We start from the raw sequence: 27,848 nt of genomic DNA, 5'->3' as shown, positions 1-27,848 counted from the left end.
CCTTTCAAGTGTGAGATGTATATATGGTAGTAGTGTGCTATCGGTTACGGCAGTAAGTCAGTCAGTTCTGGCAGTGCTGAGTCAGACAGTGGTTTTTCTCTTCTGAGGTTCAACCGTGTAACAAACTCTATCAAATGGGTCCATTCGTTAGGTTGAAGATGATGAAGATAATCAGCTGACACCATAAATACATTAGAAGAAAATATAGATGAAATAAACATATACTGTACGTCATTGATAAATATATACTGTATAAATCGTACTGATGACATCTTCACTTACTAAACCTAATCAACAACAGTAAACTATTAGAATTCAGTAATTATGCTTGATAATCTACCGTGTAGAGCCTGATAATAAATGTGGAAGCACACAGGTAAAGTCTCAGAGACTAAAACCGTGAATATCTGTATGTTCAACATAAAAAAGATCATTCTACAGTCATGCGTGACTTGGAAATCACAGTAAATCACCGACTGAAGCAACCGCTGTTAAACCATATAGTGTTCTACAGTGTAGATAGCACAACTAATAATAACAATAACAGTAATAATACTATCTAGAGCTCTGAATTGAAATAGTAAATTACTGATGTTGCAACCTCCTAAATATATTTAAACCAAAACGGCACTTCCTGTTAATGATGATAATAATACTTTAAATAATATCCTAAAAGTAATTATGATAGTCGAGTCAGCTAATTGTAAACATTGTCCTCCTCTCGACAATAAGACAATGCCTCCAATTCAGCTTCTGAACACTGAATCTGGACGTGCACCGCAGAGAGAGAAATCTCCAAGAATAGTAATTGAACCCCTGATCGTTGGAATGAAAGCAAAAAATTCCTGAACAAATAACTTGAAACTGAACTAAACTGGACCAGCAAAAACCAAAGGCCGCGTCCCAGTTAACAGGCTGCCTCCTTTGAAGTGCAGAGTTGTCACAGCGGGCTGGAAGGTCCAAACGCAGCCTTCACTTTTCACCCATTTGGTGTGATTTTTCCAGTATCCACCACAGTATCCTACAATTGCTTAACGGTGCGTTCAAATGTCCTCGTCTACTCACAAAGTCATAAAGTATCACGCTATATTTTTACCAGGTGTTTGAGGTCAGGCTGTTATTAGTCACACAAAAGCCAGTGTTGTTCATGCTATCTGCCCTGATATGTTTATAATCGCAGCATATTTAATATATATTTAAGTAATATTGATCAATTTGTTTGGTGTACCATGGCTGTCTGTCCTTTTTTGGAATTCTTTGGAGATGTTTGGGCAGCTTTGACATCTTCAATCTGTGTTTGTCCGCGTTTGAGAAAGTTTTGTTATCCTTTCAAAACGGGCATTTACCCCAACAGTACACATATAGTACACGTATCCATAGCAACGCAGCTTGTGCATGACCAGGAGCTGTAAACTTACTGGACCAGCTGTGTATTTATTGTCATATATTGAATTTCTAATCTCAGGCTTTAGATTTCAATTTGGTTAATTGTTTTTTTTTTTATTGGACTGTGACCTATGCTATGTGTTAGGCTCTTCTATGTTGAAGAGAAAACCACATTCTGAAGATGGTTAAAATATGTTGCTGGGCAACCTGTAAAAGCGACATATAGTCACATCTTAAGTTAGCTATTGTTAGCAATCTGGTGTGGCATCAAGGTGTAGAGCTATATGTAAGCCATTTTGTACCAGGTATTTAAATTTATTTAGCAAAAAAACATTTTAGACACAATTTGTTTCTTTATTTAGACCATTTCATATTGTTTAAAACTGGTGGCGGACTCTGCATCACAACCAGTACTGTAAACTCAGTTATCATTAAACCTGCCTGAGTTTGATCACCGGTTCTTTACCCATGCTAATGGTCTTATGCAAGTCAACCAGTCCAGTGGTCTACCTCTGCTCCAGACTGAAATATCTCAAGAGGTGTTGGATGGATTACCATGAAATATTTTCCCTCTTGGGCCACCAGTGTGTTTACTTATCCACTGAAAAACACTGGATGGATGGTTTCCAGATTATGTATCTCAGTGACTTGGCTTAACCCTCAAGCCGTTAGCACCACTGTAAATTTCACATCTGTGTTTCTAAATTAAAGGTGTCCACAACTACTGGATATATTTCCATGATATTAGGTCCATACAGGCATTGATTTCCCTCTCAGGATTAAATGTAACTTGTTACTTTTGCATTCCCATCAGCTTCAGCTATAGTTTATGTTTAGTGTTAATCAAGAAACTTTTAATCATTGAAAAATCAGCATGTTAGGCAAGAACAACCTTACAGAGCAGCTAGCATGGCTGTAGACTCTTAGTATTGTTACAACTTTGCCGGCTGAGTGCAACTTCCTGGTGATTTGTTTGATTTTATGAGTTGACGAGGATCACCTGAACGCACCATTAGTTAGTTTTTGTCACTGTGAGGCTATACCGTCTTATTTTGGCAGGATGTTCAGCCTACTTGCTTTCCAAAGGAGGCAGCATCTGAAGCAGGACACAGCTCACATCATCCCCTTGAAGTTGCTCAAACACAGGAGCCACTTCCTGTGAGGTCAGCGCTGATGTCATCTGGAGGTCTGGACCTGATTGGGTGGCTGGGCATAGAGGTACTTCCAGATGGCGTAGTAGTGTATGGCTGCTCCCATGGCCACAAACAGGTGCCAAATGGCGTGAGCGAATGGGACGATGCCATCACTTTTGAAAAAGACCATCCCCAGACAGTAGCAGGCTCCGCCCACCAGCAGCTCGCACAGCCCCGACTGCTCCGGCTGGGAAGAAGCATAAGTTTTAAAGACGTTACAATACGGAAATGACAAAACCTCAGAGGCTACAGATGAGACTGAATGAGCGAGCTCACCATTGAGAGGATGACCAAGGCAGGAAAAACTCCCATTACCGTGTAGCAGATCAACTCCATGATCTTATACCTGATACAGAATGGGAGATTTCAGGGAAGATTATTCTTACCCTTGGGACAAAATAATGTCAACTCACCAGTCCACTTAGCGTTTTCTGAGTTTTCTTCCAGGAATGGCACTTGCTAAAAGTTCTGACTTCACAGCCACTGTAGTTTTTAGCATCGTCTTACCTGTGCTATTTATTAGTTCAGATTGTCTTGGTGTGAGTTGCTCAGTTTTGCAGATAGATGGAACTAGATGGCACTCAGCTTGTGGTGCTTAAAGTGCCAATCTGTTTTTTTTTTCTTTCAAAAACTGATAAACAGCAATATCTCAAGATAATCTACCAACCTTATTTTGAGTAGTCTCATGTAGAAATTACTTACTACACCCACCAACCAAATAACCATACAGAAGGAAGCGTGCATCTACTCATGGATGAGAGGTTTGTGCTCAGCTGAGTAGGACGCCATTAATGTTTACTTTCTGTGCTGTTATGAACACAAGCCTCTTGTCCATGAGTAGATGCACACCTCCTTCTGAGTGTTGGATAATAAGATGATGTTTCTAAAACTTGGCAACTTACACTAAAACAATCTAGAGGGATAAACAGCACTACGGGTAAGAAGAAATATACATGGTTTTGATTTTGGGGTGAACTGTCCCATTAATTTTTTTGAGAAAAGGACATCGATATCAGATCAGCACTAAAGTTATTAAGTATTTCGGGGAGAGAACCTCACATTGATGTATCCCTACACTTTGGTCACACCTGATCCAGCTCCAGGGAGATCATTGGATGCACTTGTAAGATCAGAAAAAGCTTGTAAGTAGAGCTTTGAGTTGAGATCATTTTGTCACACCAGTGAAACAATGAATACGATTAAATGCATGTACTGTATGTATGAACTGACCTCTCATGGAAGAAGAAGACGTAGGTGGTTCCAAAAGAGGCCATGACCCACACCAACCAGCGCATGTGACACGCCCAGGGACCCAGCTCCCGCAGGTTCAGCCTGGTGAAGCACGGACAGGAACAAATAACTGCTAACACTGCATATACACACTCACCCCACACACACACACACATACACACACACAGCAGGCTAGTTTGCTTACCACGGGGCGTAGGAGGCAGCGATGAAGAAGTAGATCACCATCCTGTCACACATGTGGAAACAGTGCTCCACAGACCTGCAGAGAGACATGCATGACAACTGAGTGACACTGTTCATACATGTAGCATCGGTGTGTTTCAGATCACATAAACAAAGCTGAACTGAGGGGATATACATTTGTTCCACTGTGACTCTCTGCAGTAAAAAGGTAACATGCACTCCTCTTAAATCTTTTAATGCCTCTAGATATTTGGCTCGAAATAGTAAAAATATATATGACATCAAAGTTGAGAGTCTCATGAAGCATCTACAAAAACGGGAGTGAAACTAAACAATCACAACTATTAGAAAACCCAGTTCAAACAACAGCTCATTTTTGCTGTTTGGACCATTTCTCAGACTGTGTGGGTGTGGCAGGTCTCATTTTGATTGACATCTCTCTCAGGGGTGCTGGTGTAGGAAGCTAAGCAATGCACTGCTGTAGACAGAGGCAGCAACAAAATGTATTCTAGACACTTTAAAAAAATCAGAGCTACATGAAGAAAATTCTCATCACTTTGCCCTCAGACAGCCTTTTCTGATGAGGAACTAAAGCAGCAAACCCTGTGCTCTCTTTGTACCAGACTCCTTTGATAAAAATTTTGCATCCCAGAACATGGGAGTTACTGGTCTACTGCTGCCTCAATCGTTTGTGTTATTGTGTGACTTTTGATGTTCCAGCATTTTACTTGGATCCTAAAGATGTAGATGTAGATCAGCAAAACCTGTGTTGTGTTCTATGAAATAAAATGACTGTTTTTTTATCAAAAGAGTCTGGAGTGTTACGATGGTTTCAGTTCCCCGTTGATGAACTGGCTCAGACTCAAAGAGTCAGATTAAGCAGGAGCCGACACATTTTATTGCACCCTTTTGACTGAAGCAACTGACATCATTTTTTTAAGGATTGTGTTTGTGGAATTAATTGTGTAATTTTCTTAATAAATGTCCAAGCATAACCCCATCCAATTCCAACCCAATATCAGTGCAGAAAAACAGGGATGGGCAATATTTGGGATTACTTCCTAGCTATGTTAGCATTATTAGACCTGCTAGGAGAGCATTTCTTATTTTCTGAAGCTGTTCCTACTTTGCAAGTTAGCATCCTTAACAGGCAAGTTGTTAGCAAGTGCTAAATGGGTGTAGGAATGGGGTTTTTGTTTGTGAGGCTAAACGGCAGGGAGTGCAGCTTGTTAGCAAACTAAACATGCAGAGCACAGAAACAATCCTTGATAGTGATATCCAGGATAAGGAGTGAGTTCACCTACTGACGGACAGTTCAGTCGCTAGCAAGGCTTCTGTTGAGGTCAGGTTAAGAAAGGTGAAGCGTAAAAAGATTGAAGAGCTAGTGGTTCTGGTACTGGTAAATCTAGAGGTTGGAAGATGCATGTGGGCCGAGGCACGACAAAAGAAGAAAGGGTTGGGGAGAAAAAGATTGAGGAGATGAGACTCTGCAGGGTGTTTTATAGCCCGAGGGGAAGGCGGGGCTTCTTCTGCCTGCAACAGTCTCAGTGGCCTTGACAGGCGTGTTCAAAAAGTTTCTTCAGGTTGATCTCACAAGGATGCAAAATGACTGAAAGGGGACTTCAGTGACAATATATTGAATCTGGATTAAAACAAATCTTTTAATAATTTTTAGATGTTTATTATCAGTAGACAATTAGTAGACAACCCAAGAGTAGCAAACACTCACATTAATGACTGTTTTAGTTCGGTATTTTTTAAGATGAAACGGACAGAAGGGTGGGACTGAGAGAAAAAGTCACAATTACGAACCCTTTCTGCTACTTCAGCACCACGGACAGCGCCATGGATTTATCAATACACAACATGGTTAGACTACTGATATTTCTGAGCCACGATTAGGGCCATAGATTCTGACTGTCACATACCTCAGTCCGATAAAAGATCAATGAGTCAGACAGACTAAACTAATTAGTTCAACTAAAAACCCCTCTGCCCCTCTCTGCTACTGGGGGATGGAGAGAGGGGATTAGATTTGGTCATTTTTCTAACACGGGAGACATCCCCCTTCTTCATCCTTCAAATTGCCTCCTGCTTATTATTAAGATCCTAAATTACATGTTAGAAAGCTATTATGGATTGTTGTGTTTCCAGAGGCTCTAACCATATTCATCATCTGCAATGTTACAATCCAGTCCAAATATTGTGATGAAACGTGTGTGTGTGTGTGTGTGTGTGTGTGTGTGTGTGTGTGTGTGTGTGTGTACCGTAGGTGGCTCTTCTTCCAGGCCACAGTGTGGAACAGGGTGGAGATGATGAAGAGCGAGCTGAGCCCCGCCCCGTACACCCAGGCCGACAGCCGCTCCCATTGGTCCTCCGACTGGAAGTGCAACACCGAGCTGCCCAGCAGGCTGGGGATTATCCATAACTAAATGAATTCATCACATAAATGAAACATGAGATACAAACAGACAAACGCGCAGGATATAAACTGACATGAAATGCCTGATGTAGGTGTAGTTTAAAAAAAAGAAAAAAAAAAATCAATCTGGAGGTGTCTCTCATTAATCTGTTATGTAATACTGCTGGATCCTTTTTCCTGCTTTCACTGAGTGTGTCATTTCATCTGTGTGTTGTTCATGTTAATGATCACTTCTGCGGTCTGTGAGTGCTTGTGTGTGTGTGTGTGTGTGTGTGTGTGTGTGTGAGTGCATTCACCGCATGCGTGGCACAGTTGGCAGCATGCTCATATTCTGTGGGCTGGTATCTCTTGTTAGGAGGAACGCGGTTGTTCATAAACCTGGAAGCATCACAAATGAACAGATTAGTGTCACAGACTTCTAACAATTTTTCATGTCTGAACTAAAATCTGCAATGAGACATTAGTTTTGGCTACATGCAACAATGAGACATGCTGTACACCCTATCAGATCTGAAGATAATTAAAATCATAATTAAAAAAACAAACATGTACAACAATATTATCGATTTCTTTAGTTAAAAGCAGGATTTGGAATATGATGGACAGAGATTTGACATGTTAATTACAGATTACAGTTGAAAACAAACAGATTTGTTGAAAGGCGGTCACGATAAACACATTCAACGCCAGATCTCTAGTCACCTCTTTTTTTCTCTATTTTAATTTGATTGTTTTTATTGTCATTTATTATTATTTTTATTCCAGGTACGCTTGTTTTTTGTTCATCTGTTTGTTTTTTTCCACATGAATAAGCCAAAAAGTATGTTTCACAAATACTATAATTACTGTATATGTATAATGTTCAATTCATTGGTGTTACGGATCTATGCATCAGTAAAGAAGAATAATTCAATAACAATGCTCAGAAAAGAAATAAAAAAATAGGGATTAAAAATGAGTGTAAGTGTGTATGCATGTCTGATTTGTATGTTCATGATATTGTATGAGTTGAATAATAAATCAGTTTTAAAAAATGAAACTCATGAATGATAAGTGTTTCATTTGGTCATTTTTTTTAACACTTTTTTCTTCTTTAAGGGATAGTTCAAATAATTTCATGTGGGGTTTTAATTATGTACTTACTGATAGTTGGTGAATTACCTACACTAGGTGGCACGGCACGCCCCCATGTTGGAGAAGCAAGGAAACACATCAGGACGGAAGTGAAGCAATACACTGCTGTACACAGGGTCAGCAAAGAAGGGTATTTCAGCTACTAAGAAAAGGTCTGCTTAAGAATATTTCCACCTTTTTACCTTCAGACAGCCTTTTCTGGGGGTAAACAGCCATTAATCCAAGCCAAACATCGCTCTCTCCAAACCAACCAAATTCAATTTACGAAATCAGTAATTTGACTTTGCAGAACATGGAAGTTGCTGCTCTACTGCTGCTTCAATCACTTAGTTCATTTGTGTTAGTGTGGGACTCCTTTTAAAACACAGACGCCACACAGTCACACAAACATAATAATTGATGGTGGCAGCGGTAGACCAGCAACTCAATATTTGGCTTTTATAATGGCATTTTCCCATCAGAGAGGGCTGTCTGACGGCAAATGAAAGCGGTGAAAATATTCTAAATATAGCGTACACTTACACTGATATTGATTCTTTTAGGTGGACCTTTTGTTTTGCTGCTGACCCTGCCCACAGCAGAACATTGCTGGTACTCCTCTCTGCTTCGGGGAGAATGCAGACCAGCGGTTAGCCAATACGCAGACTATTGATAGGTACCTCATACAACCCCACTTCAAATAATCCAAACTATCCCTTTAATGTCCTAAAACTATGTGGAACATCTTTAGTATTTGTATGCATTCGTGTCTCAGTGGTGCTCACACAGTTTCACTCCATCCTGTCCTCTCGCTTAGCAACGCTGGATCATGCTTCAACTTGTTGCCATGACTGCTGTTGCCTGGCAACAGTGGGTAACCACGGACTGACTGAACCAGAGGTTTGTCATGATGATCTCTTTCATAAACAATTCACATGTGTTGATGTAGATGTGCCTGTATGTGCACGCACACACACACACACACACACAGACAAACACACATGCATATTGTGTATAGATAAACTCAAATCTATTCCTTTGAGGACAAACATGTTTCACAGACACCCCAAACAAACAGCTCAGGAGGTAGCACTCCATCAGTGATGTCACTGTTGTCATGGAAACCACCGAGCAGGGATTGTCTTCCTCTTTTTTTTTTTCCACACCAGAAAACTCCTCGTTTCTTTCATCTTTCTTCGCTCATCTCCTCCATCTCCCTCTCCTGTTCCCCGACCATGTCTGCTCTCTGCTTCACGATGATTAAATTAACATGCAGGAAGGCAATGGACAAAGACGTCCATGCAGACACACAAAACACACACATACACACACATATATACACACATACATACACTCACAAACCACAACCCCTCCCTGTTTTTATGCTGCATCTTGCAGAGCCAGATTTCATAAGAGACCTAGATTTAGTGATGTCTCTGTCTCTTACATACACACATTCACCCACACACACTCGCGCATGCACACACACACACACACACACACAAAGACACACAAAGACACACACATTGTTCTAAGATTGGTGGGACTCAGAATGAGAAAGCAGCAGCTATCACAGGGAATACCTCTCAAATTAAAAATTCATTCATATGAATTTTTGTGCATGGGACAATAAATTAAATCTTTCAGATCTCACTAAAGGTACAAACACCAAAGATCAAACAGTCAGCATCATCATCATCATCAAACATACATATTAACATCCATCAAACTGTACGGTTATGCGTCATCTCCTCAGGGGAAAAGATAAAACTGCCCACAGAAATTGGCAAACATTTCAGTCCATACAGAGTGACATTATCCTTAAATCTAATATCTCTGTGTTGTTGTGAAACAGTGTGAAACAGTAGAACGTAATGTGTTCCTCCCACACATCAGCGAAAACCTTTTTTTAAATCATGTATATATGAGACTCCTGATCCCTCTGTAGCTACACACTTAGAAATAAAAGTTGTCCCTACATGAGAACCCTTTTTGGCTGCTGGCATAACATTTTATAAAGGTTAAAGGTAGAACCCTTTCAGACAGTTCCACCTAGAACCCAACATAAAGGGTTATACCTAGAACCATCTATGAAAGAACCCTCTCTGGAGGTCCTGTTCAGACTAGCAACAGGGCTCGACAATATTTTAGGGTACACTTGATGACGTTAAAAAATAGTGAAAAAAACATTTTCAGTTTAATACTGACCGGGTGTTTCTGCTCGAGGTGGTAAAATTAGTTTAGGACATTCTACTGAGAACCCTTTTATATTATGTTAAGTTTAATATCATGTACTGTTTTCACATATATTATCTGGTGCAATCTAACTTTTTATTACTTCTCAGTATCACTGCCAATATTACTTTTCAATGTAACTGCCAATACTATTTTTTTCTGTTTTAGGTTCCTATTGTACTTAACTTATCTTACTGGTATTGTTATTCTACTAGGTGCCGTTTCTTTGTATTTACTCCTTATACACTTTATATTTTAGATTTCATTTTATATTTGATACTCTATTGTTGTTATTTTTATGCTACTATGATTTGTGGAGCAATCTGACACAAGAATTTCACACAGCATTAATAAAGTTCTATCTGATCTTATCCTACAAAGAACCCTTGGTGAATCCTCGACAAAAGGGTTCTTCAAGGATTTCAACAATCTTTGTAGAACTCTTTCTTCAGATGAGAAGGCTCTTAGTCTTACAAAGAACCCTTCTTCAAAAAAGGTTTCTTCAGAACTCTTTTATTTCTAAGAGTGTACTGAGACACAGGAGATAAAACAGAAGTAGTGCTGATACAAGGCTCAAAATTCACCTCTCATAATGACAATCATGGAGAAAAATATCTCAACAAATGTGCCTCGTGTTTTCTTTTCTCTTTCTTCGACATTACGCTCCTGTTCCTTAAGCAGCTGTTTTTAGAGCGGCACTCATTAAGAGTTATTAATACTAACTGACACAGCCCAGAAACACACCGTCCTGTCCTAAATAAAAAGGCTTCCTCGCCCTCCATCCAACACTGGCCTCACACACTGCCTGTCTGACTGACTCTCTCTTTGATATGTGTGTGTGTGTGTGTGTGTGTGTGTGTGTGTGTGTGTGTGCCAGGCCCAGCAGGCTTGGCCGGGTCATTAATGACTTTATCAAGCTGGCTGATAATTAGCAGGCCAGAGGCCAGGCGGGCAGAGACACACTGACTGGACAGAGAGGAGCAGAGCTGCAGAAACATCACGAGAACTCCTCTCGTACGACAGCAGGATGGACAGAAGGGACGCGTTCTGCTTCAGCGTCATTGGACCATGAAGACCATAACCTCCGTTCACTTAATGTTGAACTGTAAATTAATATCACAGCCTGTTTTATGGTCAGGCAGGGCATGCTCCTTGTGCAACTACAGTTTATCATGCATGCATTATATTAGTAAAAGGAAGGAAAATTTGTCAACAGAAAATTAATCTGCAGTAATTTTGATAATAAATTACCAGTTTTAGGTCAAATCAAGCAAATATGACAAATATTCTCAGGTGTCATGTTGTTAAATGTGAGTATTTGTTGTTTTTATTGCTGTTTTTGTTGTTTTCTTTATTATATCACTATAAATGAAATATATTTCCTTTTTAGACAGCTGACAAAACAAGCAATGTGAAGATGGAACCTCTGATGCACTGCAACCATTTCGCAGGCATTTTTCATTATCAGATGTAGGACTACAGTTAATTCTTCAAATAATATTCAGTTTACTGTCAAAAAGGAGTAAAGAAACCAGAAAATATTCATATTTAAGGGTTAGGATTTTGACTTTTGTTCCCTTTCAAAAATTACTCAAACTGATTATCAAAATTCTTGGTGCTCTAATCTGATGTTTTAAAGACTAAAAAATAAATTGTGAAAACATCCATTAGTTGTAGCCCTATTTTATAGTCGACTTTATCGCATGTTTGAGTACAAAATAATAGAGCCGTGCATAGGCAGTGTGATTAGGAGGTGTGGCTAAAATGATGATCATCATAATCGATTAATTTTCAAAAGCCAAGTTTGGTGTGACCAACATCCAGAACCCCCCCCCCAAAAAACCCAGAAAAGCAATAATATCTTGTCTGAATTAAAAAAAATAATTTCAGCTCTAATGTAAAGATTTAAATAAAGAAAAAAGTGCAAACAAAGCAACACTTTTCATATTTTCCAGCAAAATACATATAAACGTGATCACCTCCCACCTTCTCCAATGATCTCATATTCTTAAAGCAGTTAAAATATAGAAGCTCAACTCACATTATAGTCAATAAATTTTCACTGTGATAATTTGCCTGCAGCTTCAGTCTATATCATGACAACAAAGTGAACACACGAAACAGTTTTCTATCTGATTTTAAGGATAAACAAAGGGGATTTTGCTCATGAAGAACAGAAAACATTTGGATTTAAAAGGCCTCAACATTAGAGCCAGACAGATATATTGATCGACTGATATTATTGGCCGATATTGGTCTACCATAACGAGACTGGTCCACACTGGTGTATATGTTGCCTGATATATGCCAAAATTAATTTTTTTAAAACTTATTTTATGTTTTAGATTTATAGAATCATTTGACTTTTTAAATGTTGACTTTAAAAACGTCAACAACTTTAAATGCAGAGGATGAAGGATGCATTTGGGATTTAAAAAACCCCAAATGCATCCTTCATCCTCAGCATCCTCTTCCTCACCACCACCATTCTCATAATAATTATCATTAAAATTACTGTGATTAATATTTCTAATTAGTCTAAGTTTGATGGTTTAAGTTAGATTTTATTTATAGTAATTTCTAATTATTAGAAATACCAGTTTCAGCACCATGATGTCATTTTGGGCAGCTGTAAAATATCCTGACTCCATTACACATCTTTGTTACAAGTGTTAATTAAGTACATTTAAGGACTTGTTGCAATATCAGCTCATATATTAATGTCAGGACTTTTTTACCTCCTGATATCTTTATTGGCATCACCCTAAAAAAAATCCAGTATTGGTCATTCCGACTTATCAGTACGGTCTGCATTCGATTTAAAACAATTTTGATAATTGAATAATTGTTTCCATTGATTTTCAAGCAGAAATACCAAAAATATACTGTTCCAGATGCACATATAATATGATTTGCTGCTGCTGCTGTTTTATGTCAGTGTAAATTGAATGAATGTTTGGGCTCTGGACAAACAGGATGTGATCCAGAGCTCTGGGAACTTGTGATGGACATTACGTCCCGTTTTCTGACATTTTACAGATGAGACAATCGAGAAAGCAGCCAGCACATGAACTGGGAATGAAAATAATTCAGGTGCAGCTCTGTTTGACCTCACCATGACGACCCGGACCCAGAGCCAAAGCAAAGACCAAATACAAGTCAAAGAAGAAGAAAAGGATTTGTGTTTGGTCTGATGAGTGTTTAAAGAAAGACTGACACACAGAAAGACTGAAGAGACAGCAAGATGATGATGATGATGTTGATGAGGAGCAGGAGGAGGAGGGAAGAGGCAGGTGTGTGTGTGTGTGTGTGTGTGTGTGTATGTATGTATGTGTGTGTGTTAATAATAATGCTTGTCAAGCAAACAAACCCTGGGCTACAAGACTATTACATCATCAGTTATGTTGAAATGTAAATGTTGACTTTTTTTTTTTTAATCCCAAATGCTTCCTTCATCCTCAGCATCCTCTTCCTCACCACCATCATTCTCACAAAAATCATCATTAAAATCACTATGATGAATATTTCTAATTTATCACCGTCTTCTAATAACAAATTATAAAATCATCGGCATAAAACGTGATGAAATGATGTCACCTACCTTACTAGATTCATTTACAGTGGAAATCAGCAACAGTTGACAGCAGACAGACAGAATGGCTAAAGCCTGAATCCTCTGAGTGTTTGAGCGAAACAGCCGCCGCGGTTTGGTTTGATTTGATTTGATCGGCTCTGATCAGATTGTAACGTTCAGGCTCGGATGTAACGTAACGAGCATCGACGTCGTCGCCTGATTCCTCATCTCAGGCGGCAGCGGCAGCAGCGGCGGCGGCGGCGGCAGCGGCAGCACCGGGAGACGGACGGATTCATCCCGAGCCCAGCTGCCTCCAGAGGCTCCAGTCCGGAAGTGTGGGCGTCGGGGATGGTGAGGTCTCAGAGGAGAGGGTGATGGAGGAGGTGCTGATGTTGGTGGTCTGTCTCTCTGTGTGTGTGTGTCTCTGCTGCTGGAGCTCCGGTTCACCTCATCACGACTCTGTGAGGAGGCTTGTTTTTCATCACTGAGGGCTGCCACATCATTCTGTGAGCGACTGATTCATGGCTGCAAGTCTCTGCCGATTTTTCTCTGTCTGCGCTTCCTGCTCCCGCCTGTAGGTGGAGCTGCAGACGCGCAGTTGGCGGCTCGTTGGTGATATAATATGAAGATGATGGTTATATGATTTATTATCGTTTTCAGCGATGAAGAAACGGTATCTGAAGGAGCAGTCTGCGGAATTATTCATGAAAACAGCTGTAATTTCTTCTGTGGCTCTGGAGGTGCAGAAGACTATTAGTGTCAGGCATAACGGGATTTTTTGTTTATATTGCATTTTCGAGAAGAAGTTGAAATGTCTAGAATATGTCGGTATTATTGCCAGATATAAGGCAGAAAAAAATCAGAGGAAAAAGTTTAGGGGGTTTTTGACAGTAGAGTCAAAATATCAAGAATAAAACTTTCAGTTTTGGTACCAGGCATGAAAAAATTAACTAATTCAGAGGAGATTAATTTTACTATAATTATTCATTTTGTATTCAGAGAATATTCCTTTCTTTCTGACATTTCAACTTCATTCTTAAAATACAAAGAAAAAAGAAAAAAAAATCATATGCCTGGCAATAATACAAATAGTTTATTCTTGACATTTTTACTTTATTCACAAAATGCAAAATTAAAAAAAAGAAGCTATTTTTTCCCCCTTACGCCTGGCCTAATATTCTTCCATATTGGATGAGCTTTGTCAAGTCAAAAAGAAAAAAAAAAGATGATGTCAGAGTGATGTCACCAGGGTTATATACCATATACTACAAATTCAATTTTTTTTAACAGTCATTATAAATTGGATGTATAGAATGGAGATGTCGGACTTTTACTGGGCAGATATAGGCTCTATTGAACAATGGTGGAGGAAATATTCAAAATTGTTGACTTTAAGAAGCAATATTTGACAATTGTATATAATGCTGTATATTAAATAGGTTCAAATCCTATTCAATATATAGTCTATGGCTGAAGCGAGTCATGTCCCCCTGCAACCTCCTCCCCAGACTCAGAGAAGCTCATGCAGGCTGCAGGAACACTGCATCATAAACTGACAATAACAAGCAACGACGAGTCCTGGACTGTAAGTTGATCAGCTGTTTGTAGTAAATGTCAATTGTCTGCCAGTGTAAAGTTAAGCTTGTTATCCTGGAAACAAAAACCCACTGCTCTGAAAACACACACTCTGGAGTTTCAGTTCAGTCACTGCCTCCATTTCTGCCATATTTCACCAATAAACCCTCATTCTGATGTCATGAGTCCAGATTGCACCAGTACAATCCTTCCCACCTGATATATTTCTGCCACCAAAAAAGCCTGTGAAATTTTTCTCATTGAATTCATTCATTTAATCGTTCTATTAGAGTTTCTGTGCATGTTATCTTCCCACAGGATGGTCTAAATGCTGTTTCAAAGCCTCCTCCACACTACCAGGATATAATTCTGGTGGAGAAATGCTGAATCCCTTCATTACATTTTGCCTAAAAACTGAAATTAAAGGACAGTCAAAAGCGCAGCGCCCAGGAGGTGAACTGGCACCTGTCCAGCTACCAGTCCACACTCCACACTGTGCTTCATGCTGGACTTGAACCGCCGTCCTCCGGTTCCCCATGCCAAGTAAACTGACTGAGCTACCTCACAGCTACATTTTATGGACCAAACAAGTAACTGATTGATCAGACAGATTCATTAATAATGAAAATAATAATTGGTTGCAGCCCTAGTTGAGATGGCTTATTAACTGCTGGTAGCAGACTCAAGCTGCCTGAGAAACAGGAGCAAAAAAATAAAAAGTTGACCACCTGTATGCGGCGTTACCAGTGCAATGAAGGCTGTGGTGCAGTTACAGTAAAACAGTTCCAATCCATGGTTTAGATTATATGAAAAAGGGAACTTCATCACATTTTCTCCACCAGAAGGGCACCAAAGAGGGTGTTTTATCCTGTTTTATGTAACATAGGGGCATCCACTTTGCCATGCACTAAGTTCTGCACCACCCTGGCAGAACCTCAACTTCCTCATGTTGTTAAAACCTCCAGATTTTAAATAAATAAATAAATAAGCTTTAGCTTTGGGTGAATGTGACAAAACACACATGCACACACTGTAATGAACCAAACATTATTGAGTACTGTAACAGCAATCATTTATTAAATGCATATTATGACCAGCATAAGCTTTTAACCTTTCATCATGATTAATATAAAAATTCTGCTTTAAGCATTCAGCTCCGTCTGAGCTCTCTGTGATTAAACTAATCTAACTCATTAAGTACCGCTTGCAGACCTGTGGTCAGTCCCTCCTCCTCACACAGCGGTTCAGTTTAACAAGCCCAGTAAAGAGCTGCAGAGGGATTACAAACACTGTTTGACCCGAGTCTGATCGTTTAACTTTTACATAAAAAATACCTGATTAAAATAGGGCAGAGAAGCTTTGTGTAATAAGGCAGCAGTTTTCTTCATATCTCCAGAAGCTAATATAGTTTGTGCGCGGTACTGTAAACTTCAGCTCAGACTATCTTCAGGTCCTTCATTGCAGACTCCAGAGTCTGAAAAAGAGTTTGAAATATTCGGATAATGTCAGGGAAAACATCATGTCATCAAGATACCACATAAATAAACATTTGACCACATCAGTGTAGCTTGTTTAGTTTGTGTGATGTGTGTTACCTTGACATCCCAGATGCCCATTCCTCCATCCATGCCGGTGGTGCAGAACTTGGTACACTTGCTTCTTCCTCCTTCCAGCACCGAGATTTCACTGAAATATTGTTTACGAAAAGTCAATCTCTGTGCACCAGCATGTGATGTTGCAAAAAAAAAAAAAGAGAAGATGATGATGCATGCCTCTAAATAAAAAATGATGTTGTTGTAAATATTTTCAGATCTCTGAATCAAATGTCACTTACTCTTGACTCAGAAACAAAGTTATTATAGTCAACTAAAACTGAACTAAAAACATTTCAGTTAACTGAAAAAAAGAAATAAACAAAAAAAAAACTAAATCTAACTGAATCAAGATTGTGTACTAAGGTCAAACAAAAATATAAAGAAAATGTCTTCAGTTTAAGAAGGCATTGGTTTATGTTTATTAAGACTGGGAGTCAAACACCTTCGCAATAACTGTTCTGAACATCTTATCTTAAATCTCGAACTTGACAAATAACCCTTTATTATATCATAAAGAAATAAAAGTAATATTGAAAAGAACTAATTAAATATTTTAAATGTTAAAAACCAAACTGAAACAAGTAAACCCACTCTGGAAACTAACTGAAATTAAAATTTAAATAAAAAATAAAAACAAATTAAAAACACAAAACTGTAAAAACTCTCGAAAATATACACCTAATTATAAAACCCAACAGTTCTGATTAATCTACACCCCCAACATAAAGTATGTATTTTATTTCCTCCTCTCACCTGATGCTGTTCTTGTGCAGCGTGTTCAGGTCCTTATCGGTGCTCTGGGTCTCTGAGGCCCGACGGTCCAGGTTCTGGAAACGTTCCCTGGCACTGATGCCCTTCTGGGCCGCCTGCTTAGGAACGTCCAGCTTGCCACCAAATGTCAGGCTGCCTTTGGCACCGTCGTACACAAACAGCACCGGGTAGCAGTCATGGCCCTGCAGGGACAGAAACACATGAAGGTGAAGTCAGGATGATTCTGCACATGGATATTCTGTTTGGTAATATGAGATGCTACTTGTGATTTTGTTTGTTGTTATCTCAAAATATAAATTAGGAAAAAAAAAAAAGCTATGTGCAGAATCTTTTAAAGTATTTTAATGCCATTACATTTAACCCATCCCATTAGCTTTTTGTAATACTACTGTACCACTGGGAGGCACCAAAGTCAAAAACTTAAAGGAATACAGCTGGTGGCTTTAAAGGGACAGTTCATGTGAGTTACTGATTTTTGAAGATTTGGAACCAAATGAAAAAATACTCAACAGCAATGTCTCTTTACAATAATCATGACCTGATTACTCAAGATAATCCACAGATCTTGCTGTGAGCAGTTTCATGTAGAACTTTTTTTATTCATACAGTAAAATCTACCAGAACTACTTTCTTTCTGTGTTATAATCTACCCAAACTACTTTCTTTTAACTAGACAGAGAGTGGTTCCTACATGAAACTGCTAAAAACAAGGTCTGAGGATTATCTTGAGTAATCCGTTCATGATTTTTGGAAAGAGACATTACTGTTGCTGTTGCAAGCTGAGTGCCTAATTATACTGGAAAGAAGGCAAACATCTCTACAGCTGATAAAAATCAGCAGCTCACACCAAAACTATCTAGATTAGATAGATAACACTACAGGTAGATTCTGGGGTGATTTGTCCCTTTAAAATAAGAATATTTCTTTAAAAAAAAAAAAAAAACAGGACATCCTTCCTTGTATAAAAGAAAAATTTACTTTAATGCATGCTTTTTAAATTGAAGAGGGTTTTTTGCTGTAGACATATCTTGCCTGGTATGATCAGTATGGTGGCGGCTTATGTTAGCTAACTTTAGATTGATATTCCTACTAGATGTGTCTATGTCATGGGTCATATTTGGCTACCAGATCTGTAACACCTGTGGACCATCATTCATTACTGTATTTCACTGCCACGTGTAATCAGGCAGTGAGAACCTGATGAATGTTGTTATGTGGGCGGACGGTGTCTTAAAGGCTCCGGGAACCTACGGCACACATCTTATTATGGATGACTCGACCGCTTCTCAGGTCTGTTTGATCTCCACCACTCTCATCTCATTACACCTTTATCATTATGAATGTAATTCACTGACCACACACATCCTGGCATTTTATTAACCTGAGCAGAGGTCTAATTAGCCAAAATAAATCCAAACATGTGGATGTGTTCAGGGCCTTTAAACTCATATGCCACCAGGATGTCTCACTGATGACTGTACAAGGAAGGGAAATTCTGTTTGCCATTGTCCTGTAATTAACACTTGCAGCCACAGGGGGCACTGTTCAGCTAAAGTAAGATACTCTTGCTTTAGCTGAGTGTTCTCAATCTGATTTTTGCAGCTGAGTGAATTAAATAATAATATCTATACCTGCTTTGCTTTCTTATCCACACTAATCGAATGTTTTAGACTTCATAACTATACAACCCGCCCTCTCAATTAGATTAAACATGAATATTACATGTGAACATCAAACTCAGCATACTGGGATATCTCATCTAATCTGTGAAAACAAGATAACTTGTCAACACTAACTGATTTACTGAATGAGTGAGGGTTTAGACATAATTGCCAACCTTGAGACCTCAAAACTAGGGAGGAATCTGAAACCAAAACAAGGGTTTTATGGGTTTCCTCCCTCAGAAAAATGTGAGTTTCAAAGAGTTTGTTTCTTGCATTTTGTTGACTTCTAAAGTATGAAAATAATAAAATAATACGTACAAGTTTTGGGCAACAGGTGACCTATAAATGAGACTTATTAACTGGAAAACACAACAGGAGTCTGACCTAATCCGATTTCAAATTTGATTACAATAACACAGAAAATGAAAATTTAACAAATGTTTTTCTAAGGGTGTGTTATTCTGTCTAGTCTTAGACAAAAAGATGACCCTTTTCTTTAAAACTTTCCATAAGAAGTGGGGATTCTTTTTTTCCAGGACCTCTGATATTTGCTTGAATATTTCTTTCTCTTAGTGCCCTCCATTTCTCTGCTCATCTCAGGACAGGCTTATACACGCCGTACAGGTGATAACGAAAAGTTTAGAAAAAGGTGTGAAAATGTGTCAGAAATCAGGAGAAATACAGGAGACTTGTGACCCTGGGAAGAAACTAGGAGAGGGCGGAAAAAAACACAGGAGTCTCCTGGGAAAACTGAGAGGGTTGGCAAGTGTGCGTTTAGATGAAGGTTGGTTGTGTAAAGTGCAAACTCCTCTGATAAGTATTGCAGATATATTTCACACTTAGTCAGACACACACACAAAAAAGCAAATGTGAATAAAATAAACCGGTTAATTACCAACTGTTCAGCATGTTCATATATGTGTTGAATACTCACAGCTGCCACTAAGCTGTTCTCAGTGATGAAGGTGACACACAGCAGAGGAAGAGTCTCAGAGCTCAGGCTGCTCACCCTGTGGAGTCACAACAAAAGGTCAGAGTGCACACGGACACACAAACACAGGCACAGAGGTATGCTGCCCCGTCCCCCTCTCTTACGTGCCGGTCTTGCCGCCCTCCGCGACAGACACGGTGGAATCGTGGGAGGTCCAGGCCAGGCGGTTGCCGGAGTGTGAGAAGCACACGCTGTGCACCCACCCACCGCCTCCAGCCGCAGCCTGACCTGATCCAGACCCTCCGGACTCAAACAGCATCTCGCCGAAGGGCATCTTGCTGCCCCAGGGAGTGGGGCCGGGCTTCTCCTCCACCTCCTTAATGTAGGCTGAGAACACCCTGTGGGAGAGAGGGGTCAGGATGTGAATGAGACTCAAGGATGAGAAAAGAGGGCGAGAACAATGGCTGATTTACACTGAGATGTCCAGATTAATTTTCTGTGCTGTCTTTATGTTGTGATCTTATTTTGTTCTTATGAAAATCAGCTAAATGCACATGAAGTGATGATGATGGTTCGACTTTAGTTTTAGAGCATGTAGGAAGCTAAACAATGTACTGCTGTGGACAGTCAGCAGCAAAACATATTTTAGCCACCTTAAAAAATGAATATCAGTGTGTGCTATACTGAGATGTTTTCACTGCTTCACCTTGCTGTCAAAAAGCTTTTCCGACAGCAAACTGCCATTATGTAAGCCAAATATCACTCTCTCCAAAGCTACCAAACTCCATAGGCAAAATCAGCTATTTTACCTCACAGAACACAACAGTTGCTGGCCTAGCACTGCCTCAATCTGATACTTTGTTTGTGTTGTTATGTGACTTTAGTGTTTTAAAAGGTTAGTTTAGATTCACTAAAGTCACACAATAAGATAAACAAACTATCAGACTGAGGCAGCGGTATATTAGCAACTCCTGTGTTCTGTGAGAAGAAATGACTGATTTGCCAATGGAGTTTGGTTGGTGTAGAGAGAGCAATAACTGGCTTTTATAAGAGTGGCTGCCAATCAGAAAAGGCTGTCTGACAGCAAGGTAGAGTGGATAAAAATGTTCTAAATGTAGCATATAATTAAACTGATATTGATTTTTTTTTTTTTTTATGAGGCTAAAATACCTTTTGTTGCCGACCTTGTCCACAGCAGTGCTCGTACTCCTCTCTGCTTCTCCAAACTGGGTGTGTACTCTTTGAGGTTTATTTATTCAGCTAAATATCACAACTTTTTGTCAGAGGGCTTTCTAATCTGTAGAGCACAGAATCCATCCTTAAAGCCTCTGTTCAAATAAGGAACATTTCCACCAAATATAAAGACCTTTGTGCAATAGGTGCCACATGAAGAGAGGAGACTGAAATTTGACTGTTTCGTTTCACTCTTACCTGCATTTGAAGTCACAGGATCCAGCAGCCAGCAGGACATTGTTGGGATGCCAGTCCAGACTGAGGATGGTGGAGCGGATCGGCTTCTTGATGTGCTTACACACCCACCTACAGGTCACAGCACAGCATGCTAGTATCACAAAATGTATTCATAACAATCAAATGCAGCCTTTTGTGCAAATTAGAGGCAGGAAGTTTTCCTCTGAAACCTCACCAGTCATTGTCCTGCTCAAAGTAGCAGATGGAGATGAGGCGTGAGCCGCTGCCTACAGCAAACTTGTTCTCTCGTGGCGACCACTTCACACAGCGAGCAGCCCGGTTGATCCTGAGGATGACCAGGGTGGGCTTCCACACGCCCTCTTTCAGGGTCCACACATAGGCGTTACGGTCCGCTCCACAGGTCACAATGCGGTTGCTGTCTGGAGCCCAGTCAATACCTGCAGGAGGAAGGAACTTTTATCTTTGTGTTTCTTACCGCAAGTTACATGAGAAGATAGTTGCCACTTTTTACATCAGATTTTATTCATTTAACAGACACTTTTGTCCAAAGGGATTTACATTAAGTGCAGTCAAATGCAAAGGGAACAAAAGCTGAATGTCACCAAAATTTGGAGCCCCCAAAGTGAACGACTGTTAGAATCACATCACAAAGGCTTTTTCTCTCTTTAAGAAGTGAGATGTAAGATTGAACTAATATCGTGGGAGTTAAAGGTCCACTTTGATGTCTGTTTGCTCAAAACGATGAGCTTATATTAGAAGAAAGACCGGAAACTGGGGAAACAGCCTTGTGTCTTGTTGCCGCCGTGAGGTTGCCTGGTAACCAGCAGGAACTCCAGGAAGTCACGGCACCCGGTCTGAAATAGTTTGGTACTTAACCAATGTAAGAACACAGTGTGTAATTTTTACACTTTAATTTTTTTATTTACAGTTTAAGCCAACAAGACATTACATGTTAATCTGTCAACTTTAGATAAACTGGTAGGAGGATTAAGTGACCACTGGACAGAGCCAGGCCGACTGTTTCCCTCTGTTTCCTCTCATTTTACTGGACAACAAGGAAAATAAGAAAAAACTATTCCTTAATATCTTCTCCCTTTTTTTTTTTTTATCAGATTGAGAAATTGAGTTATGTTTCAGTGGCTCCCATTCAAGAAAAGAGATATACATAAGCATAAATAAATTACAAGAAAAATAACAAATATAAATAAGTATGTAAAAATATGTGTATTATACCACAATATATGCCAATTACATATAGAGAGAGGAAACAGAAACTAAGAAATATGTAATAAACAACAGCACACTACTGAAAATAGTCTATCAATAAATGTGTTCCAATGAAAGATATTTTAAATAAAAAATATCACCTGAAGTGTACAGTGTAGCTGCAGTACTGTATGCCAGTGTATACTAGGCAGCAGTATATACTGTACAACAGAATTATTATTTCACAAAATTTTACACAGTGGAATTACTGCACAAAATAATTTTGCTATGAGGTCACTATTGCATAGTTGAAGATATAAATAATAAATAAATGATGGGTTATAGCAGCAGGCAAAAGTCCAAGGGCCACTCTATTGACTCAGTGTCTGACACTCTGAGGGAGGAGCTGAAAAATCTGATGGCCGCAGGCAAAAATGACTTCCTGTGGCGCTCTGTGGTGCTGCTCTGTGAAAAAGGACGCCTCAAGACAGGACAGTCGGAATTTTAAAAGACATGTATAGCAGTTTTTACACCCAGGAAATGCATTGTGTTACCATAAATCACCATGTCTGTGAGTGTGTGAGTGCGTCTCACCTGTCACCTGCCCATTGTGCTCCTTCAGCTCATGGATCTTGGTCCACTTGGTCCCATCTTTCTTGTAGATGTGGACCTCGTGGTTGTTGGGGCACAGGGCGATCTCTGAAGCACAGAAACAGATTTAAGCACACTAAGCATCAGCTGGGAAAAAAATGCAAATCAGTGGCACATATAAAAGGGAAGTTCATTAATGTGAGGACAAAGTACAGAGTGATCGACAGCAGAAGTTTATGACGGGCTGATCAGTGAAGTGGAACACAGAGCAGCTGACTGGAACAGAGAAAACTAGAGAAATACAGTATGTATGAGCCTGAAGGCAGCACACACACACGGGATCTTTAAATAGACAATGTGAGAGAACTGCGACCTTCCTTCCCATAATGTAGCAAACCCTGCACATGTTCTAGTCAGCAGATGAGTCAGAGGCAGCGTTCGTCTGAGAGCAGCAGTGTGGGTGCTTCAGTGTGCTTTTTCTTTTTTTTTTTGTCAGCCTGCGAGCTCAAAGTGTTCAGCTTGTAAGTTGAGTGAAACTACAACTGTGTGACTGTATGACTCGACCACAGCCGGCTGTTAACATCCGCTTTGCCCAGAAACCAAAGCGCTGATCAAAACAGCCAAATATGGCATTAGTTTCCTGCAGCTAACGGTGCACAAGAGCTTCTCAGAACGGCCCCCAGACGCCACCCTCACTGCTACAGGAAACAGGAAATACCTTCTCCCACCTGGGAGCCAATCACAAACCTCCCTCCCTCCAACTATTACACCACTTGTTCATTGGCGCTGACTTGAGTTGAAGCAAGATGTTCCATGATGATTAAAACTGTGTGCAGCCTAGAGATGAGACCACTCAGAGTCACTGAAACACAAGGCCCCGAGTGACCAATCAGAGGAGGCGAGCAGACTCACGGGTACGATCTTTATTCCAGGCATGGCAGCTAATTGGTTCCAGCAGGAAGCTATGGTACGCCATGGTCAATCAGATGTTATAAACAGAACCAGGAAGTGATGCTGGGAGATGACAGTCAAGTCTAGAAAAAGAGAAGTTACAAGATTCTGGTTACAAGAAGCAAAACACACGACAAAATTACAAACTATAGTTAAATTTACAGAACCGTTTATCATGATTCAGTCAGAGTTGGTCCAGACTATTGACTCTATATATAAAGAAACTTTATATATGCCAGTGGTCCAGATTTTCTAGGGCTGCAACAAGCCATTATTTTTATTGCTGATTAAAAAAAAATAATAATGTTGATCACTGTTTTCCAAAGCTCAAGGTGATGTCCTCAAATCTTAAGATATTATCATAGAAGACTACAGAAACCAGAAAATAGTTCCATTTGAGAGGCTGAAAACACAGGATTTTTTTCTCAAAGAACGACTCAAAGATGATCAAAATAATTAATAATCAATTTAGTGGCTGACAGCTGATCAACTAATCATTGCAGCTCTAGTTCCAACACCTTTTTTGAAGTCAAATTCAAGCACTTTTCAAGAAGTTTCAAGTGCGTTTTCAAGCTTTTCCAGCACTTTACAGCTGTGATAAACTACATAATTATAAACACGCACTCAAAATGAGTATTTCACCTCATCATTACATGAAACCAGATATTATTGTGCTAAAAGCAACCAAAATAATATTTCTGATATCACCTAAAATGTTTCAGCTAAAAAGTGATTTTTTTTTGTTAAAGTAATTACAATTTAATTCAGTTTCAGGCACTTAATCCAAAATCCCCGTTCGGTTTTCCCCGTCCAAAGCACTACATTCAAATTGAAGTGTTTCCAAGGATTTCAAGCACCTGTACGAACCCTGTATTTGCCGTACTTTGAGAAGTAACACACACCATCAGCTGATTTTAACCTTCTGTTCACAATTTTTTTTAGTTTTAGTGCTCTGACCATCTGGAAATCTTTACAAATCACCCTAAAAATCAATATTCTGATATCCCCAGGTGAATTCCAATCCACGATCAATAACCACACCACCTCTGTTTGTACCTGTTTTACTTGAATTGTTTTAGTATTTAGTATCTTGTATTTTTATGACAGTAATATGTAATAAAATACGTTTAATGTTTGTTTTGTTTTCTTTTACCTTGTATCTTTCATTATTTTAATCTTCATTTTTATACTGTATCTCCAGTATCTTGAGGAAAAGACTTCAAGGATTTTTTGAGTTTAAATAAAGGTTATATATAGATAAACACATGGAGCTTATCTCACTCAGGTTGTGTTAATGAAATCCAGACTTTCTGAGGCATGAGAGGAATGGTGCAGGTCGAGGGTAACACACACACACACACACACACACACACACACACACACACACACACACACACACACACACATCCCCCAAACAAACTTCACAGCTCGAGCACACACCCAGGACGTAAAGACAAACATCTCCATCACAGTTATTTCACAAGCACTTATTTTACAAAATAATGTCCACGTTTCTGAGCTCTGAGTGAGGCTGTGTGGGCTGGAGTGCCTGTTGCACACTTTCAGCTGTTTCCTGAAAATGCATTACACTCACAAAGTGTGTGTGTGTGTGTGTGTGTGTGTGTGTGTGTGTTAGTGACATGTCAAAGCAAACTCAGTCAACTGTTAAATATTTTCTAGGCTACTTACCCTGAGGGCTGGACAGAGATGAATGGGTGAGTGGCTGCAGAGATGGAGAGAGGAAGAAGAGAAAGAAACAGGGAGAGACAGAGGAAGGTGGCAGATCAAATGAAGATGAGGGTGTTCAGCTCGCGGACTCTGGCCAGTCAACGCGAACGCCAACGACAGAGTGAGTCGCAGGAAGAGAGGAGCCGAGCTGAAGAAAGGGAGGAGAGGTCAGAGGGGGAAATGGAGGAGGGTACAGTGAAGCTCACTGAAGGGGGAGACACACAGACACACACACACACACACACACACACACACAGGGAGGGAGTTTATGCAGGCTTATGCTCAAGGCAAGAAAAGATCACGGGTGTAACGTTTCAAAAAATGTGAGAGAACTGAAGCAAACTTTTCATTTTTAATAGAAAAAAGGGAAAAAGAGTTAGAGGATTTTGCTTCAGTGGTGAAACTAGGAAGAGGGAGGAGCATGAGTACAATGTTCTGCAAAAAGGAGGAGGTAGAAACTGAGGGGGAAGTAAAAAAAAAAAAAAAAGACATGAAGCATGAAAGACAGAAAAGAAGGGGCGGGACGTTTGGGCACTTCTGCATAAAGAAAGAGGAAGAAGGAAAAAGGGGAGGGAAAAGTAAACTGCAAAAGGGGGGGAGGAAAGGGTGGCGTCAGGAGAGCAAAAGTAGACTATACAATATATTTGCTCCAGTTTCTTCATGTGTTTGAAGTTATATTTGCTTCATCCAAGCAGTTCAGGCATCCCAACTCCCAGGTTTTTAACACTTTCTTTGAAAAACACTTTTCCACATGAAATTTAAAATCAGAAGTAGATGTTTTAGTTTCGACACCTTTCTGTCTGTGCTAGTGTAGACGTTTTTCTCACTTCTCATAATTTTTGTAATTTCAATTTGAGGTTTAAGAGGAAATTTTTAGAACTGATGCATAAAACTAAATTCTGCGTTGTTTTTCATAGTGAACATGCGAAGAGCAGCCATGCCTACAATTCTCTATATTCTCTCTTTTTCACAATTTTAAACTATAAAGAACAAAATTTATTTTTTAAATAAATGATTAGCATGTGTATCTGAGAAGAAACAAAAAATAGTTTTATTTGCCCAAGACAGAGGCCTTAATGAAACACATAAGAATTCCTTGAACATTAAATAAATTCACTCTCATTACTGTAAGTGTGAACTCATGCACTGCTCTGTTCTGTCATTTTATCCATTTAATTTGTTGTTTTTAAAAATGCTAAACACATGGCTTAAGGAATGCTGGTTGATAACTTCAGTGCAAAGTGAAACACTTAAACCACTATTAGATGGATTGGTGAAAAAAATGATGTTACTCAGATGTTGACTTTGGTGACCCTGTGACTTCTGGCATTCAGCACGGCCATGAGATTAAAATTTTAATTTCTCCAGTTCTTTGGTTTTTGACCAAATATCTCCAACACTGATGACATTATCAAGATATACTTTGTAGGGCCATAACTGTCACATGTTAGCATGCTAAGAAACTAAGATGGCAAACATGGTTAGCATTTTGCACATTGACCTCAAAGCTCTGCTATGCTTGCATGCAGCCTCATATAATTGTTAGAATGGCTGTTGAAATTTGTTCAAATATAATTTTCCAATTCTATGAGCTCCACCGCTAGTTAGCTGCTAAACATCAGCATTTTAGCATTGTCATTGTGAGCATGCTAGCATGTTGACATTAGCATTTAGTTTGAGGGACCAATTTAACAGAATTTAAGACTTGATTATACTCCAATACTATAGTCCATCCCAAACAGTTTGTGGAATCCGCTCCAAGGATGGGATCCAAACATAAACAGAGGATCTTTAGTGGCCGTGTGGATAAGTCATGATCTCAATGAATTAGGGGTATGCAGATGCTCACGCAGAGCCTCCGTGCGCAGCCTCTGACGATGAAATTTACATGACATGGAACCTAGGAGACCCTCGTGCATTCGCAGATGACGAAAGTATAGCAGCTTTGCTGGTGTCTAGCAGTGAGCTTACAAACTGCAAACACCTCGTCTCGCTCCCCCTTCCAAGCATGTAGGAGAACGTACGGCTGCAAAAAGGCTATTCTGGGC

At 39.6% G+C, this 27,848-nt stretch overlaps 2 protein-coding genes across 2 annotated transcripts; both read right to left on the bottom strand.

Moving 5' to 3' along the window:
- Positions 1 to 1,791: 1,791 nt before the first annotated feature.
- Positions 1,792 to 13,889, bottom strand: LOC146329687 (monocyte to macrophage differentiation factor 2-like). Its single transcript, XM_084714956.1, has 7 exons — positions 13,385 to 13,889; positions 6,732 to 6,813; positions 6,281 to 6,441; positions 4,015 to 4,089; positions 3,810 to 3,911; positions 2,856 to 2,925; positions 1,792 to 2,766 (listed from the first exon to the last, which is right to left on the bottom strand). The coding sequence occupies exons 1-7, from the start codon at positions 13,396 to 13,398 to the stop codon at positions 2,563 to 2,565; spliced, it is 708 nt and encodes a 235-aa protein (XP_084571082.1). The 5' UTR covers positions 13,399 to 13,889; the 3' UTR covers positions 1,792 to 2,562.
- A 2,098-nt stretch (positions 13,890 to 15,987) lies between these two features.
- Positions 15,988 to 25,945, bottom strand: arpc1b (actin related protein 2/3 complex, subunit 1B). Its single transcript, XM_084714955.1, has 10 exons — positions 25,762 to 25,945; positions 24,034 to 24,155; positions 23,125 to 23,229; positions 21,539 to 21,761; positions 21,325 to 21,432; positions 20,058 to 20,291; positions 19,897 to 19,972; positions 17,281 to 17,480; positions 16,528 to 16,618; positions 15,988 to 16,406 (listed from the first exon to the last, which is right to left on the bottom strand). Exons 2-10 carry the CDS (start codon positions 24,095 to 24,097, stop codon positions 16,368 to 16,370), a joined length of 1,140 nt encoding a protein of 379 aa, XP_084571081.1. The 5' UTR covers positions 24,098 to 24,155; positions 25,762 to 25,945; the 3' UTR covers positions 15,988 to 16,367.
- Between the last annotated feature and the right edge of the window lie 1,903 nt (positions 25,946 to 27,848).

The sequence above is a fragment of the Lutjanus erythropterus genome, chromosome 3, assembly GCF_056507025.1.
Source record: "Lutjanus erythropterus isolate fLutEry1 chromosome 3, fLutEry1.hap2, whole genome shotgun sequence".
Taxonomy (NCBI): Eukaryota; Metazoa; Chordata; class Actinopteri; order Lutjaniformes; family Lutjanidae; genus Lutjanus; species Lutjanus erythropterus.
The sequence above is the reverse complement of the archived record's forward strand: the minus strand, read 5'-3'. Positions and strand labels throughout refer to the sequence as shown.